This window comes from Cnephaeus nilssonii (genome assembly GCF_951640355.1).
Source record: "Cnephaeus nilssonii genome assembly, chromosome: 8".
Taxonomy (NCBI): domain Eukaryota; kingdom Metazoa; phylum Chordata; class Mammalia; order Chiroptera; family Vespertilionidae; genus Cnephaeus; species Cnephaeus nilssonii.
In genome coordinates, this window is record NC_137079.1 from 40,107,948 (window position 1) to 40,126,196 (window position 18,249).

At 41.8% G+C, this 18,249-nt stretch overlaps 1 protein-coding gene across 1 annotated transcript in view; it reads right to left on the reverse strand.

Annotated features, from left to right (window-relative positions):
- Positions 1-18,249, reverse strand: part of UBAC2 (UBA domain containing 2) — a 185,828-nt gene that overhangs the window by 15,865 nt on the left and 151,714 nt on the right. The window contains exon 8 of the mRNA XM_079779148.1: positions 2,608-2,730. Within this exon, the coding sequence (XP_079635274.1) occupies positions 2,608-2,730 (123 nt within the window). The remainder of the gene's footprint in view (positions 1-2,607; positions 2,731-18,249) is intronic.

Here is an 18,249-nt window from a genome sequence, read left to right on the forward strand (position 1 = left end):
AGCTAACAATTCCTGGCCTTTACTTGTGGTAAATAAATAATAAAAAACATAAAGCACATATGCACATACGTCAAAATGGCAGCACTTTTTTTTTTTTAATAAATAAATGGGAGATGGCGATGTAACCATGAAACGATGTAGGACAAGTCCGACGTAACCCCAGGACTGCCTGTATGTATATATCCTATCTAATAATAGAGTAACATGTAAATTACCATCACTCCGCTACGCCCACAATTGGGCGGCAGGAGGCTGGGGGGCGGGACACGGGGTGGCCTATCTGGCCATTGAGAGGCACGGATTCGCTGCCACTGAGGGGGGCTACCCTGCTGTTGAGAGGCGCAGGGGGCGGGAGTCCCGCCCCCTGCGCCTCTCAATGGCCAGATCCGAGGCCGCTAAGGAGGCCTGCCGTGGACACCCAGCTGCGCCTCTCAATGGCAGGGTAGCCAGGTGTCCGCGGCAGCCCCCCTCAGCGGCCGTTGAGAGGCGCAGGGGGCAGGAGTCCCACCCCCTGTGCCTCTCAACAGCAGGATAGCCTCCCTCAGCGGCCACAGACCATCAAAAGTGGGGGAGCTGGGTGCCTGTCTGCTCCGGCACCAGGTCTTTCAGAAGCCTCCGCCGAGCCGGAGGCTTCTGAAAGGCCTGGTGCACCAGTGGACAGGCACCCAACTCTACCGCGAAAAGCAAAAGCGTGTAGGGGACCCTACACGTGCATGATTCAATCATGCACTGGGCCTCTAGTTTATATATATTTATATAAATATTTAGTTATCCATTAATATCACTATGAACTGATAGATTTCCCCCATCTCCCCCATGAATGGATTCTATTACAGTGCTGTCCTTATTTAATTTGGTGCTCAAATCTGATGTCTCAGGTTTGATCAGTGGGACTGCCTCAAGCTGGCTCTAGTATCGCTGTGGCATGCCCTTCCAATCCAACCCCCCCAGGGTTCTTCCTTGTCTTCCCCTTGTACTGTAGTTTTATTTTCCTTCTTCAACAGTAAGATCAAGCTATTTCCTCATTTGCTCAAATATACAATACATACAACATAATTTCAGAATTGCTGTACATGTACCATTACTGAAAAATAAATCCACAAAGAGTTTAAGATTTCTTTGCAGTTCTTTTTTTCTTTTCTATTTATTATTATTATTTTTAAAAATCCTCACCCAAGGCTATTTTTCCCATTGATTTTTTTTTTTTAGAGTGTGTGTGGGGGGGGGGAGGGGGAAGGGGAGAAAGAGGAGAGAGAGAGAGAGTGAGAGAGAGAGAGAGAGAGAGAGGAAGGGAGGGAGAGAAACATCAATGCGAGAGAGACACATTGATTGATTGCCTCCCTCACATACCCCGATCAGTGCTGAGGACTGAATCTGTAACCCAGGCATGTGCCCTTGACAAGGAACTGAACCTGTGACTCTTTGGTCCATGGGCTGACACTCCAACCACTGAGCCACACCAAACAGGGCAGTTCTATTTTTCTTTAGACAGAGGGCATATTATGTTCAAAAGTTACTGTAATTAATTCTCCCCTCCCCTATGATTATGTTATTCATTTAAAATACAGTTGGATCATTCATTTCTGTTTCTTTTTAGTTTTACTGTTGTCCCAATCCATTTGCTTTTTGAATAGGTAATACATTCACCTGACTCTAAAATCAAAACCATACAAAAGGGGTACTCAGAAAAGCACCACTCCCTCCCCATCCATCCGCCTTCTTCTCTCCCTCTTTCCCCTTGCAGGGAACCAACTGCAATGGTTTCTTGTATATATGAAGTATTATAGATCTTAAAATAAATGATCATAATGTATTTGTTTTCAAATCATGCCTTCCTCAAACTCATAAGACCCAGAGTGGACAATAAAAGCCCAAAGTATCTATCACTGCTATAGGTGGCAGGTTAACTGCTATCAAAAAATCTCTGTATTTATATGCGACTAGAGGCCCGAAGCACGAAATTCGTGCAAGGGGTGGGGGGTGTTGGTGGTGGTGGTGGTGGTGTCCCCTCAGCCCTCTCCAATCCGGGACTCCTTGGGGGATGTCCAACTGCCGGTTTAAGCCCGATCCCAGGGCAATTGGACATCCCTCTCACAATCCTGGACCGCTGGCTCCCAATCGCTCACCTGCCTGCCTGCCTGGTTGCCCCTGTCCCCCCCTGCTGGCCTGGTCCCTCCCAATTGCCCCCCCTGCCATCCTAGTTGCCCCTCACTGCCCCCCCCGCCAGCCTAATCACCCCCAATTTTCCCCCCTGCCCGCCTGGTTGACTCCAACTGCCCCCCCACCGGCCTGGTCGCCCCCAAATGCCCCCTCCTCCCCGCCCTGCTGGCCTGGTCACCCCACGCAGCCTGCTGTTCAGTCATTTGGTCATCCCTCACTAACCCCCTTGCCAGCCTGGTTGCCCCATGCAGCCTGATGTTCAGTCGTTTGGTCATCCCTCATTAACCCCCTTGCGGGCCTGGTCGTAGGCAGCCATCTTGTGAGGGTGTGAGGGTCAATTTGCATATTACCTCTTTATTATATAGGATTTCTTTCAAGTGTAGTTCACTTAAATTGCTTGAAGTTTGAAGCATTGGTTTAGGATAAGTCCCAGGTGTTACTGATTACCTGTTCCTCAGAAACCTCTAGAGGAGGGGATGCTTGTTGTTCAGACCGCCGACCTTCCTGATAGTTTATATTTCGTCGCTGACGTAAAGGAGGGAAAAGTCGATTCCAATTGATCATTCCTCCCTAAAAAGAGATCAATACACAATGGTCAGACACAGAGGGGCAGAACTGTCACAACGCTTGGGAGACCTTTCTCTTGCAATGCTGTCACATAAATAGACTGAGAAAAAAAATGTCATTCTGATCTGCTGTATGCAAGCAATCTACATCCTAAAGTATCGCACCATCCTTCAATCAATAGGGTAAAATCAATAGAATGCAGGAGTACAGAGAGAAAAGAAGGTAACGAGTCCCGCCAACGTTAATTGTGCAATTTGGCTCCAGAAGGCAGAGACGTTCCCAACTTCAGCCCCACTGTGTCCCTTCTGCCTCAGTCCCACCTGCTGGCCCACCTTCACCGACCCTGAGGAGCTCAGGGGCTTTCTGGGTGTGATGGAAAAGAAGGCCTGGAGAGGAGTTGAATTCACTGCAGGCAACCAGAAACTGGACTTCCTTCAGCAGCTCTTCAAAATGCTCCTCTTCCTTTTATTCAAGTAAATTCTGTGCATGCTCAGTGGAGGGAGACTGCAGGTGGAGATAAAACCCAGGTTGAGGGACAGGCTAGGGAATGTGAAGGTAGCCCTCACACACAAGGACAAGAGGCTCAGATGCCGGATCAGAGCTGTCCCCCTGAGTGGCTCCATGGATAATTTAAGATGGATGGCAATGTCACTTCTTGCTTATTCTATGTTATCAATTAAAAGAAAACCACCATGTGAAGGAAAGCATTATATGATGCTTTTTAAAAAATTCACATTTTTAGCTAAATGCCAATATTTTAATTTATCAAATTAAATATCTATTTCTAGATTTAGGAAAAAATACAGATCGAGACAACCTGAAATTTTACAACAAGAATAAGTAAACTAAAAAATATTTCCCATGTATTGCTGGCCGTAAAATGAAGCAATAGAGGCCTGAGGTGCCAGAAACAAGCTCTGGGAAACAGCAGCAGCAGGCAGGCAAGCTACCAAGGACAGGGGTGTAAGAGTGAGCACCTCCTGCCAACCCAGAGCCTCCTGGGTTGTACCACCTATTTGGGTCTGAAAGAGGTAGTGATTTTGAGCTCACTACCTAGTTACAGGCACAACCCTCAAATGGCAGCGCCCTCAGTGAAAGAGAGGACAAGAAAAACTAACCAAAGGCTGACCTTCCACAGCGAGAGAGCAGGAATCGTGGCCTGTGTGAAACTTGAGAAATGAGGAATTTGGGGTTCCAGTTGCACTACACATGTGCTCTAAAAACCCATAAAATTGGTCCTGGGATGGAGATGGATATAAATAAGGAGCCAAGCAGAAGCAAATATAAAATTACTCTGGAGACACACCCTCCTACCCCAGGACTACATGTGCTTTACAGATATAACTCCAGTGGGGAAAGATTCAGAATTCAAAACCCATCACAAGCAAGAGTCAGTGTGTACAATAAGTAAGAGGATTAGACCCTCAAGAACCTAAATTTAGAACAATCTTAAAACAACTATAAAATCAGAAACAACCTAAGTGCCCATCAACAGATGAGTGGATACAAGATACAGAGGAAGACTAAGATACAGAGGAAGACTTAAAAAATACATTATAAATTTTTTTTTGAAAAAAAAATTAAGGAAATGAAAAAAATAAATATATTATACAAAAAATTTCTGGAGAAATACTTACAGAATTAAATTCAAATATATTAGTGATCACAATAAATATACATGGACAAACTCACCAACTCAAAGACTGAGATTCTCAATTTTGAAATCTCTCCTATCCTATCCCCAACCCCAACAAAAGACAAACTAAAATATAAAGACACAGACAAGTTGGTGTAAAGAGATGGAAAAAGGAATATCAGGAAGGTACTAACCAAAGCAAGCTGATGTTGCTATATTCATGCCAAATAAACAGACCTCATGGATAAAAAAGGCATTGTTAGGGATAAAATCAGTAGAATACATTGATTTTTAAAATTTTATTCATTGTCTAAAGTTTTACATATGTCTTTTTCCCTGATTGACACCCCCTCCCCCCGCCCAGCCATTCCCACCCTGGGCAAGCCCCCACCACCCCAGTGTCTGTGTCCATTGGTTATACTAATATGCATGCATACAAGTCCTTTGGTTGCTTTCTAACCCCTCCCCCCACCTCACCTGCCACTTGTCTCTGGATCTATTTTTGTTCATCAAATTATGTTGATCATTATATCCCACATGAGTGAGATCATGTGATATTTATCTTTCTCTGACAGGCTTATTTTGCTTAGCATAATGCTCTCCAGTTCCATCCATGCTGTTGCAAATGGTAAAAGTTCCTTCTTTTTTATAGCGGTGTAGTATTCCATTGTGTAGATGTACCATTGTTTTTTAATCCACTCATCTGCTGATGGGCACTTAGGTTGTTTCCAAATCTTAGCTATTGTAAATTGTGCTGATATGAACATAGGGGTGCATATATACTTTTTGATTGATGTTTCTGGTTTCTTGGGGTATGTCCTAGAAGTGGGATTACTGGGTCAAATGGCAGTTCCATTTTTAATTTTTTGAGGAAACTCCATACTGTCTTCCACAGTGGCTGAACCAGTTTGCATTCCCACCAGCAGAGCACGAGAGTTCCTTTTTCTCCACATCCTCTCCAGCACTTGTCATTTGTTGATTTGTTGATGATAGCCATTCTGACAGGTATGAGATGGTATCTCATTGTTGTTTTGATTTCATCTCTCGGATGATTAGTGACTTTGAGCATGTTTTCATATGTCTCTTGGCCTTCTGTATGTCCTCTTTTGATAAGTGTCTATTTAGATCCTTTGCCCATTTTTTTTGATTGGATCGTTTATCTTCCTTTTGTTAAGATGTATGAGTTCTCTGTAAATTTTGGAGATTAAACCCTTATCTGAAATAGCATTGGCAAATATGTTCTCCTATCAGTGGGCATTCTTGTTGTTTTGTTGATGGTTTCTTTTGCTGTGCAGAAGCTTATGTGGTCCCATTTGTTTTTCTCCTTAGTCTCCACTGCCCTAGGAGCTGTATTGATAAAGATATTGCTACGACATATGTCTGCTATTTTGCTGCCTATGAAGTCTTGTAGGAGTTTTATGGTTTCCTGCTAGGGCCTTTCTGCAGCTAGGGTTCAGGAATCTGGAGAAGGGGCTGCGCATAAATGAATTAGACTAGATATGAAATATAAATTTGGGAGGCATGGGTGAGCCAGGGGAGGTTCCACTTTCTAGTGAAGTGGGCTCTCCGAATGTCTGGACCCACAGCTTTTTATCCCCACATTTTTCCCTTTAGCAAAGCAGATATACATATAAAAGGTAAGGTTTGGTAAACAATAAAGGACCATCAGGTTGGGAGAACTGCCCTCAGCTGTCTGGCAGCAGGCAATAATATGCAGATCTTCAGCCCTGCTGAAGGTGTCCATCAGCCTTCTGATGAACTTCTCGCATAATTATGACCTGCTGGAATTTGCTTCCAGCAGTTTTATGTCTTACATTTAAGTACTTTAGCCATTTTGAGTTTGTTTTTGTGTATGGTGTAAGTTGGTGATCTAGTTTCATTTTTTTGGATGTATCTGACAAATTACCCAGCACCATTTATTGAAGAGACTGTCTTGACTCCATTGTATGCTCTTGCCTCCTTTGTCAAATATTAATTGAGCATTAATGGCTTGGATCAATTTCTGGGTTCTCTGTTCTGTTCCATTGTTCACCAGTACCAGGCAGTTTTGAGAATGATGGCTTGGTAATATAGCTTGATACCTGGTATTGTGATCCCTCCAACTTTGTTCTTCTTTCTCAGGATTACTGTGGCTATTCGGGGTCTTTTTTTATTCCAGATGAATTTTTGGAGAGTTTGTTCTAAATCTTTGAAATATGCCATTGGTATTTTAATGGGGATTGCATTGAATCTGTAGATTGCTTTGAGTAGTATGGACATTTTAATGATGGTGATTCTACCAATCCACCAACATGGTATGTTCTTCCATTTGTTTATGTTTTCCTCTATCTCTTTTTTCAATGTCCTGTAGTTTTCCGAGTACAGGTCTTTCACCTCCTTAGTTAAGTTTATTCCTAGGTATCTTATTTTTTTGGTGCAATGGTAAATGGGATTGCTTTTTTAGTTTCTCTTTCTGTGAGTTCATTATTGGTGTATAAAAAGGCCATAGATTTCTGGGTGTTAATTTTGTATCCTGCTACATTGCCAAATTCATTTATTAGGTCTAGTAGTTTTTTGATGGAGTCTTTGGGGTTTTCTACGTACAGTATCATGTCATCTGCGGATAAGGGCAGTTTTTCTTCTTCTTTTCCAATTTAGATGCCTTTTATTTATTCTTCTTGTCTGATCACTATGGCTAGCACTTCCAGTACTATATCGAATAGGAGTGGTGAAAGTGGGCATCCCTGTCTTGTTCCCATTCTTAGGGGAAATGAGTTTAGTTTTTGCCCATTGAGTATGATGTTGGCTTTGGGTTTGTCATATAAGGCTTTTATTATGTTGAGGTATGATCCCTCTATTCCCACTTTGCTGAGAGTTTTTATCAAGAAAGGGTGTTGGATTTTGTCAAATGCTTTTTCTGCATTGATATGATTATGTGATTTTTGTCTTTCAATTTGTTTATGTGATGTATCACATTTATTGATTTGGGATATTGTACCATCCTTGCATCCCCGGAATAAATCCCACTTGGTCATGGTGTATGATCTTTCTAATGTAATGCTGGATCCGATTTGCTAGAATTTTGTTGAGGATTTTAGCATCTATATGTTCATCAAGGATATTGGCCTGTAGTTCTTTTTTTTGTGTGTGGTATTTTTATCTGGTTTTGGAATTAGGGTAATGCTGGCTTCATAGAAAGAGCTTGGAAGTGTGCCTTCCTCTTGAATTTTTTTTGAATAGTCTGAGGAGGATAGGTTTTAGTTCTTTTTTGAATGTTTGGTAGAACTCCCCTGTAAAGCCATCCAGACCAGGGCTTTTGTTTGCTGGAAGATTTTTGATCACTGCTTCAATTTCTTTGGTAGTTATCAGCCTATTCATGTTTTTTTATTCTTCCTGATTGAGTTTTAGGAACTTGTATTTTTCTAAGAATATGTCCATTTCATCTAGGTTGTCCATTTTGTTGGAAGAGAATTGTTCATAGTATTTTTTCATAATCCTTTGTATTTCTGTGGGATTGGTTGTTACTTCACCTCTTTCATTTCTGATTTTGTTTATTTGGGTCCTCTGCTTCTTGGTGAGCCTGGCTAGAGGTTTATCTATCTTGTTTATCCTTTAAAAGAACCAGCACTTGGTTTTGTTGGTCTTTTGTATTTTTTTTTGGTCTCTATGTCGTTTATTTTTGCCCTGATCTTTATTATTTCCTTCTGTCTGGTTACACTGGGCTTTTGTTGCTCTCTTTGATTTGCAGGATTAGATAATTTATTACCATTTTTTTTCTTGTTTTTTTGAGGTAGACCTATAGAGCTATAAACTTCCCTCTCAAGACTGCTTTCACTGTGTCCCATAGATTTTGTATTGTGTTTTCATTGTCACTTGTTGCCTTGATATTTTTTTATTTATTCTTTGATCTCTTTGGTAACCCAATCATTGTTTAATAGCATGCTATTTAGCCTCCAGGTGTTTGATTTTTCCCCCATTGTTTTTATTGTAGTTGATTTCTAGTTTTATGCCATTGTGATCTGAGAAGATGCTTGATATGATTTCTATCTTCTTGAATTTGAAGAGACTTTGCCTGTGTCCCAATATGTGGTCATCTTTGAAAATGACCTGTGTGCATTTGAGAAGAATGTATATTCTGTGGCTTTGGGGTGGAATGTTCTGAAGATGTCAATTAATTCCATCTGATCTAGTGAGTCATTTAGGATTGATGTTTCTTTGCTGATTTTTTGTTTAGAGGATTTGTCCATTGGAGTTAGTGGGGTATTAAAGTCCCCTACTATGACTGTATTGTTGTCAATCTCTCCCTTGATATTTTCCAGAAGTTTTTTTTATGCATTTGGGTGCTCCTGTATTGGGTGCATATATGTTTACCAGAGTTATATCTTCTTGTGAATTGCCCCCTTTAGTATTATGAAGTGGCCTTCCTTATCTCTTGTTATGTCCTTCATTTTGAGGTCTAATTTGTCAGATATAAGTATTGCTACCCCAGCTTTTTTTTTTTTTTCATTTCCATTCACCTGAAAAACCTTTTTCCATCCCTTTACCATCAGTCAGTGTGAGTCCTTTGTTCTGAAGTGGGTCTCCTGTAGACAGCAGATACATGGGTCAAGTTTCCTTATCCATTCAGCTACCCTATGTCTTTTGGGGCATTTAATCGATTTATATTTAAAGTTATTATTGATAGGTACTTGTTTGTCGCCATTTTTATTCTTTATGTCTGTGTTCCTTTTTCCCTTCCTATTTCTTCTTTTTATAGCAGACCCTTTAGCATTTTTTGCATTGCTGGTTTGGTGGTAATAAGCTCCCTTAGTCCTTTTTTGTCGGTGAAGCTCCTGATTTCACCCTCAACTTTGATTGATAGCCTTGCTGGGTACAGTATTCTTGGATTCAGTCCCTTGCTTTGCATGATTTTGTATATTTCATTCCATTCCCTTCTGGCCTGATGTGTTTCTGTTGAGAAATCAGTTGATATTCTGATGGGAGATCCCTTTTAGGTAACTTTCTATCTCTCTCTGGCAGCCTTTAAGATTCTTGCTTTGTCATTCGTGTTTGCCAATTTAATTATAATGTGTCTTGGTGTCGGCTTTATTGGGTTCATCTTGTTTGGGACTCTGTGAGCCTCTTGGACTTGTGTGAGTTTTTTCTTCCCAATATTAGGGAAGTTTTCCGTCATTATTTCTTCAAACAGGTTTTCTAATCCTTGCTCAGTTTCCTCTCCTTCTGGCACCCTATTATTGGGATGTTGTTTCATTTTGTGTTGTCCCAAAGTTCCCTTAGGCTCTCCTCCTATTTTTTAAGTTTTCTTTCCAGTTGCTGCTTTGCTTGGGTATTTTTTCCTACCTTGTCTTCTAGCTCACTGATGCGGTCCTCCGCTTCTTCTAGTCTACTGTTGATGCTTTCTATTGTGTTCTTTATTGCAGTTCTGCCAATGTTCTGGTAGTAGGGCATGTGAAACCCAGGAGAGGCCTTAAAGCAGGCGTGCATCCTTCCTTACCCCTTCCTCCCTCCTGGAGCTCAGGCAGCCAGCCTGGGCAGAGGTGGGAGCTTCAGGCTGAGGACAAAGCAGCAGCCAGAGAAAAGGATCCTGGGGCTCAGTAACCTCATGCTGCCACCCTGCCAGCCAGGGGCTGTCAATGTCTGTACCTCTTTACATGAGAAGCACACTTCTACATGTTTAAGATTTGTTATTTTGTATTTTCTGTCATACGGAACTAACCTATTCCCAAGTGCTATATATTCAAAATTCAAACATGTGTGTGTTTTGGTAGACTAGGTAACTTGAAGTTAAGGGTCAAAACTAGACATGAATATTTTGAAGAAGTATAATAAGGGAGGATTTTTCTCTACCACTTATTAGGACACACTGTTAAACTGTAGTAATTAAGGTAGAGTGGTATTAGCACATGGTAGATAAACAGTGCAAAGAAACAGGAAGGAGTCAAGGAATCAGAAGTAATAACACTTGGTACACGATGGAGGAGGCATCACAAGTCATCAGGACAAGGACAGACCACCTAATGAATAGTACTAGGATAACTGGATATAGATATGGAAAAAGATAAAATTAGACCTTTACTTTATGCCACATACAAAAATAAGTTTATTTAAAAATAAACTCCATAAAGACTTAAGTATGGAAAGCTAAATTGTTAAAAATTGTAGAAGACATAAGAGAATATTCTTTATGTCACTAAGATAGGAAAGAATTTCTGTAACAAAAATATAACAAATAAATCATAAAAATTATTACAAGTAAGAACTTTTATATGACTAAATAATAAAGTTGGAAGACAAAGTACAGATTAAGAAAAAATGTTTGCAACATATAACTGACAAAGAATAGTATCTATAACATATAAAGAACACTTAAAAATAATGAGAAAAAAATGATTCAAGAGAAAAATGGATAATGTATATGAAGAGACACTTTCCTATACATTAGAAGAGGAAACCCCAAGTCAATAAACATAAAGATGTTGAACCTCACTAGTAGTAGGAATGTACATTAAAACAGCAATAAGTTATATCATACCTAAAGGACTGGCAAAAATAAAGAGTCTAACAATACCAAGTTATGGGGATGAAGAAAATTGGAACTCTACATATTGTTGATGAGACTATACACTGGAACAAAATTTTGGACAGCAATGTATCAAGATCTAGTAAAATTATGACCCAGCAATTTCATCTCCAGGTAGCTATGAGTTCCTAATGGGGCAAGTCCATAAGTAGGGAAACAAACAAGTGGTTTCTATTATATAAAAGATTATTATATGAACAGCAAGAATCTAGATGCACATGGATAAATATAAAAAATACTATGTTGAACAAAGAAAGTTGTACATGAATATGTATATACAATAACATTTATATAAATTAAAAAATACTTAGAACAATAGTGTACTTTTTAAACTATTTAATGGATATACATTAGTAATGATTTGCCCTTCCCCAGGGGATACTTGACATTTTTGGTTTTCTTGTGTGTGTGTGGGGGAGGGAGGTGTAGGTGGGGAACCGGATGGTGATGCTGCTGGTATCTGTGAGTAGAGCCAGGGATGCTGCTCAGCATCCTATAAAACACAGGATAGACCCCAAAACAAAGAATGGCCTGGACCAAAATGTCCACAGTGTCTAGGTTGAGAAACCCTGACACATATGCATGTGGTAAGATGCAAAGGTGCGTAGGCATTAAACATGACACACCTGCTACAGGACAGTGAGAAGGGGAAGGAACCTTTGAATCTGTAACATTTCATTTCTTCAAAGGGAGTGAGAGTGAAAGAATAGGCAAAACAAAACCCCAATTTCTCTACTCCTGTGATAGTAAAAAACTGCTGAAAAGGCAGAAAGGCACAGGAGCTCTAGGATGTTTTGACACTAACCTGCTCTTTAGGGTTAAATGTGAGCCTCTACAAACAGGAAACGTTTCCTTCACTTTGTCTTCTTCAAAAGCAATAACCACATATTTAAAAGAGGAAAAAGGAAATAGCTTGCATTTTGAACAGTCGTTTTATGAAATATCTATTAGTTGGTAAAAAAGATTTTCAAATGAAAGAAATCTTTGTGTGAAAATAAACGGCTGGTTTTCCAACATTTGTAACACTTTATCAAGCAGAAGTTACTGGAACTCCATCACTAAAGGCTTTGGCAGCTGTGGGAGGATCGGGCAGTGTCTACACTGAGAAGTGTCTGCACCACGAAGCTGGGACAGAAGAGCTCTCTAGTGGCTTTCTGGGGGCTCGCAGCTCCCACAGGAGGGTAGGAGCAAGGTGCACGGTCTAGTCTTGCTCACATGGGGCTCCTGATCTCCTGGGGAGAAGGCAATACATGCAGAAACAGAACAGTCTGCACATGGTAAGATGGTATATAATGAAAAAGGAAGCTGTGCGGCATCAGGTAAAGAGCTAGAAAGGCTCAGAGTGGGAATTGACCAATTGCAGCCAAAGCACAGGGATAAAACTGCAAAAGATGGGCGCTGAGCTGAATTTTAGAGGATGAGGATGATTTCAACAATGGAGAGGAGAACCAGGCATTTTTCTCAAACTGTTAAGACAGGGTACTGAGAATGGGTCACTTTAAAGGTCAAAGCAATGTTAAAGAGTAATGAGAGAGGGACACAGTGGTAGAGGAGACAGAATGAGAACAGTCTCTAGAGCCAGAAGACCTGGGTTCAAATCCCAGCTCTGCCACTTACTGTGTGTCCTTAGGCCTCAGTGCTTTAAAAACTTCTCTTGAGCCTTGGTTTTCTCATCTGTAAGATGGTTATAATAACTACACTCACCTCATAAGGATATTATGATAAATAAAAAAAAAAGTAAAGCATTTAAAACTGAGCTTGAAAACTTCTAAAAGCTTATTCTATATTAACTATTATTATCATCTAATATTTGCATTATGCCTTACAGTGTCATTTCTTGTCTTCCCAACTGGACTCCAGGATCCTGGAGGGCTGCAATGGGCATAAAATTTGTACGCACTGCCCAGGTGGCCTGGGCGGATTCCCAGCCAAGGAGCTGTTCTGTCCAAGAGTGAGACGAAGAACCATCACAGAGTACGCACATGGATGTGAGGGTTTAGAGCAATTAACACTTTTTTTTCTCAGAGCATCCTTCCCCTATTTTTAAAAAGTTAGTCACTGGAAAAGAATTCATCTCTGATTTTCAGTCTCTGGCTATTTGAAAGCCTTTATCAGGGTGCTAGGTTTTGAAGCGTAAGGCACGTAGGCAGGCTACCTCCACTGCACTGTCTGTCTGTGGTTGCCTGCGGACCAGGCTGGGGAGATTCTGGGGGAGGGTGTGGGTTCATTACAAATGGAGTGAGACTACTGTTTGGTAATACCTGCCTTTGGCACAGAGGAAGCGAGGCGACAACTAAACAAGGAATTATGAACCCTGCTATAGATCATGGTTTTGCAATGTCCTTCCCATCATGGCACAAGCAGAAAGATACACTTGTATGACACACAGGACAACCTAAACTACATGCTATCAGCCTGGCAGCTTCAGGCTCTTCCCAGCTGCCCCAGGGGCCTCAAGGATCAGTATCTAAGCTCAACTGTCACCATGAGACAGTAGTTGGGAAATTCTATCCAGACCCTAAGGAAACACCTATATCTACAATGTGAGCAGTTTACAATGGGGATGACACACTGCAGAGTTCAGGGGCAGAAAAAACTGATTGTTTCAGTTTCATCAGTTAAGGTAAAATCGGCAGAATTATTGAGTGACTACTAATTTACCTGGTGGTTCCTTAAGCAATGAAGCTAGAATGAGGATTAAGACATCTCCCTGCCTTCTGGAAGCTCAAGGTCTGGTAGTCTAACAGTTTTCTTCCAGGTTACCAACAACACCCTTTGCTTGATGCGATGGAGCCCCCTCAGCTCTCTGCCTGACCTCTGGGGGCACTGGGCTCCACTGACCACTCCCTCCCTGACACCCTGTCTGCATTTCCGTGGTCACACACCTTCTTGGTCTCTCAAGCCCTCTGGCCATGCCTTCTCAGTGCCCCTCAGCACTCCCTTCTCCTACTTGTCTCTAAATACTGGTGCTCGTGAGGTTCTGTTTCGGATTGTTCCTCTTCTGTGTCCACCTTCTGTTCCCGGGTGCTCCTGCATTCCCAGGGCTTTAGTTTCCACGCATACGCTGTAGACGCCTAAACCCTCTCTCCCATCCAGGTGCTACACTGCAGAGCCGCATACCCACTGTCTCCTGGACACTTCTTAGTTTTCTAGACTTAGTTTTCTAAACAGAACATGTCCCAAACAAAACTCATCTGCATCCCATATCTCTCCCTGTGTGTCCAATCTTGGGGAATGACATGAACACCCATCCACTGCCTAAGCCGTATTGCCAGGCTCTGTTAATTAGAACTCCATCCATTTCTCTCTACCCTCACTCTCACCAGCAAGGGTGGGGGTGGCTTCAGAGTGAATTTCCCAAGATATTCTGTCACTCCTCTACTTAAAAACCCTTCAATGGTTCCCCATTTCCTTTTAATTATCTTAAGATATTTAGTAATTTATTAATAGCGGTCACCAACTCATTACTTGCTAATGGTACCTTCCAAAACAGAAAAGAGTTATGAGAAGAATATTATTGTTTTCTATTTTTGACAATCTCTTTAATGTCCGCCTTAATAAAAGATAGTGGGATTCTCATATCTGCTTCTGCATTAGTTTCTGTTAGATGTTATTTTGGCTTGTGAAGTACAGAAAAAAAAAATCTAGCCACACACAAATATAAAGTTAGGGGGGAAAAAGTGGAGTACATTAAGAGCCGTTTCAGATAATTGCAGATATTCTTTTTTTAAAAATATGCTTTTATTGATTTTTAGGGAGAAGAAGGGACAGGAAGAGAGAGAGAGAGAAACATGGATCAGCTGCCTCCTGCATGCCCCCTACTGGGGATCGAGCTCATAACCTGGGCACATGACCTGATGGAAGAACTGAACTGGGAAACTCTTGGTTCATGGGTTGACACTCAACCACTGAGCCACACCAGCCGGGCTGCAGATATTCGTTGATACTACACAAGTCCCCATTTCAGATATAATTTGAATTTCATACCATATCCTGCAGCCTCCTGTTTACCACTCTCATGGTCTCTCTCATCACTCCCCCCTCACAGTCCAGACCCTTCCTGGCAGCCTTCTCTAACCCCGAGTCTGGGGCTTCATGCTCCTCTTCTGTGCTGTCATGTCTCACTGTACCTCTCTAGGAGAGAACTTGGTACATACACTTCAATTATGTGTTGGCTGGTTGGGATATCACAGCAGGCTATAAGCTCCACAGGGGCCAAGACTAACTATCTTGCCCTTATCTGTAGAGTCAGCTTCACGTGCCACCTGGCATATGTAAGTACTTAAGAAATATGCAACGAACAACTCAATAATGGACAAATGCACAGTAAAGCATAAGGCCGAGTTAACTTCTATGAAATTTTCTTCAGCAAGGATCTCATAGTTAGTTGTAAGATGGGGACCTAGGTGGTAGGTTAATAATGAATGCTGGGGTGGAAGGGGTGGGAGGCAAGGAGGCTCAGAGAACAAAGCACATGGTTTATACATTCTTTAAGGACACGAGACACCATCTCTCTCTAACACAGGAACCAGTAGTTACAAAGAACCACTGCTGGGAGACCATGGTGGTGCCAGAGAAACGACAAATGGTAACTCGTCCTAAAGAGGGTATTTGTGATCCTCTGTACTGCTTCCCAGCGCTCTTGGGAAGCTCAGCTTGCAGTGTGAAAATAAATATGCTTAGTGTCACTCATTTGTCCTCTGCGTGCAGTGCGCTACACTGGGGCCAGGTGAAGAGGGCTGTGACAGGCAGAGAGTGACTAATTTCCCACGGCCCGGAAAGAGCTTAGCTGAGTTGACAGTACAAAGGTACATTAAAAAACTAAACATGCACTTGTCACACATACTAAAAAACTGGAACGATACAGAGAAGATTAGCAAAAACTAAACAAAAGCACTGAGGATGCTGCATGTGCTTAAGGACTGAGACGTATCTTATTAGACTTAGAACTAATAATAAGCACTACTAATATAGAGGAAAGAAATACCACTGGAGGTGGCTGTCATCACCAAAAACTTCATGGCAAAACTGGAAAAAGAAAAAAAGAACAAAACAAACGAACCCCACTGTCACTGCCACACATACAAACAATAATCTGTTCATTTATCATTTAGGTAAAAGAAGGAAGGTGCAATTATGAGGCTCCGAATAAGTCCTAGTACATATTTGGAAAACAATTCATTGGTAATGCCTTGTGAAGAAATCAGCAGAGAAATGCAAATTAAAACACAATGAGTTATCACCTCAGATGACAGTCAGAATGGCTATCATCAATAAATCAACAAATAACAAGTGGTGAGGATGTGGAGAAAAGGGAACCTTCATGCACTGTTTGTGGGAATGCAGACAGATGCAGCCACTATGGAAAGCAGTATGGAGTTCCCTCAAAAAATTAAAAATGGAACTGCTTTATGACTCAGCAATACAATTTCTGGGACTATATCCAAAGAAACACAAAACACTAATTCAAAAGAATAGATATACCCCCCGCCCCTCATGTTCATTGCAATGTTATTTACAATAGCCACGGTTTGAAAGCAGCCCAAGTGCCCATCAGCAGATGAGATAAAAAAGTGTGGTACACACAATGGAATACTACTTAGCTGTAAAAAAAGAAGGAAATCTTACCCTTTGCAACAGCATGGAGAGTATTATACTGAGTGAAATAAGCCAGTTAGAGAAATACAAATACCATATGATTTCACTTACATGTGGAATCGAATGAACAAAATTAACTAACAAACAAAATAGTAACAGACTCATAGACAGAGAAAACAGACTGACAGCTGTCAGAGGGGACGGGGATTTTGGGGCTGGGTGAAAAAGGTGAAGGGATTAAGCAAAAAAACCCCAAAAACCTCATAGACAGACAACAGTATAGTGATTCTGAGAGGGAAAGGGGGGTGGGGAGATGGAAGAGGATAAAGGGGGGATAAATGGTGATGGAAGGAGACTTGACTTGGGTTGGTGAAAACACAATACAATATACAGATGATGTACGACAGACTTGTACACCTGAAACCTATATAATTTTATTAATCAATGCCACTCCAATAAACTCAATAAAAAAGAAAAAAATATGAAGACTGGAAGCACAGAGGAGCCTGAATCCAATCATGTCTTGTGAAGGGTCACACACCCTTACATTCGTACAGCGTTATAAAAACAGTATATTACATCTTTTTTTGGGGCTGCTCAGCAGCAAGCAGTCTTAGTAGGACTTAAACAAAAATCTCAGGCTAGATTTATAGCTCTGTTTCACTTTTTCTTCGTGGTTTACCCTGCAGACCAGTTTTGGGGGCTTGGGAACTGTATACCATACCACTTTTCTCAGCAGACAGAAAGCAGTTTCCACAGTAGTGAGGTCAGGAGGTGAAACACACCATTTTGCTGTTTTTAGAGCCGTTGGCATGGGAGGTAAGAGTTTCCGTTGGCACTACTGCTCTCTGCCCCACCTCTTCTTCCTTTTTCTTGCTCTGGTGGCTAGAGTTCTGAAGGCCATGGCTTTGCCTGTCCATTCCCTTCTTGAGTTGGGAAGTCCAAGTCTAAGGGTGCTGGTCTGAGATGGCAGCGAGGAGAGGTGCGAGGAGGCATCTAGAGCCTATGTCAGGAGGCTATGAAATGGCCTAGGATGCAGGTCAGCTGCATGGCTCCTGCTGCCCCCCACGAGGAACACTTCACCTGTGTGGGAGCCAACGGATGTGTGTCCTGAGTGTCGTGTGTCTGAGTGACACCGTCTCTCGAGAGGCCTGTGACTCCTACCACAGCTGATCTTACTTCTCCTGAGATAAGGTACAATTCTAACAACAGGCTGAATTAGTTTCCACTTTAGCTGCAAACTCAAGAGACATTTTCCCTTTGCTTCAACAAAGCACATGGTGAATCCCTGTTGGGGCCGTCACAGTGGGGCAGGGGAAACACTGTAAAAAGAACAACAGGATTCAAGTTTGGCCTTACTCTTCACGCTGGCGACAGGCTCTGGGTAAACTGTTTCAGCTCCCTGTGCTTTGGTGGGTGAGGACCAAGTATGCTGAGATTGCCGTGCTGAGCCATGGAGTGAACACTCACACCTGCTGTTTAGGAAAGGCTGGTGGATGAACCACTCTTTGAATGTTGGCCCTTCCATCCAGAGAGAGGATTTAAGACGTCTTCACCTTTTTTTTTTGGGGGGGGGGGGACTTGTCTTTTATTTTGGTAGAGAATGGGACCACTCAATCTTTTTTTGTGAGGAGGAGGTGAGGGGTGGAATGAGGGAGACAGTAGGCTCCCTACATGCCCAGCCTGAGGTTGGGGACATCTGGCATAGGAAGATGAGACTTATCTCTTG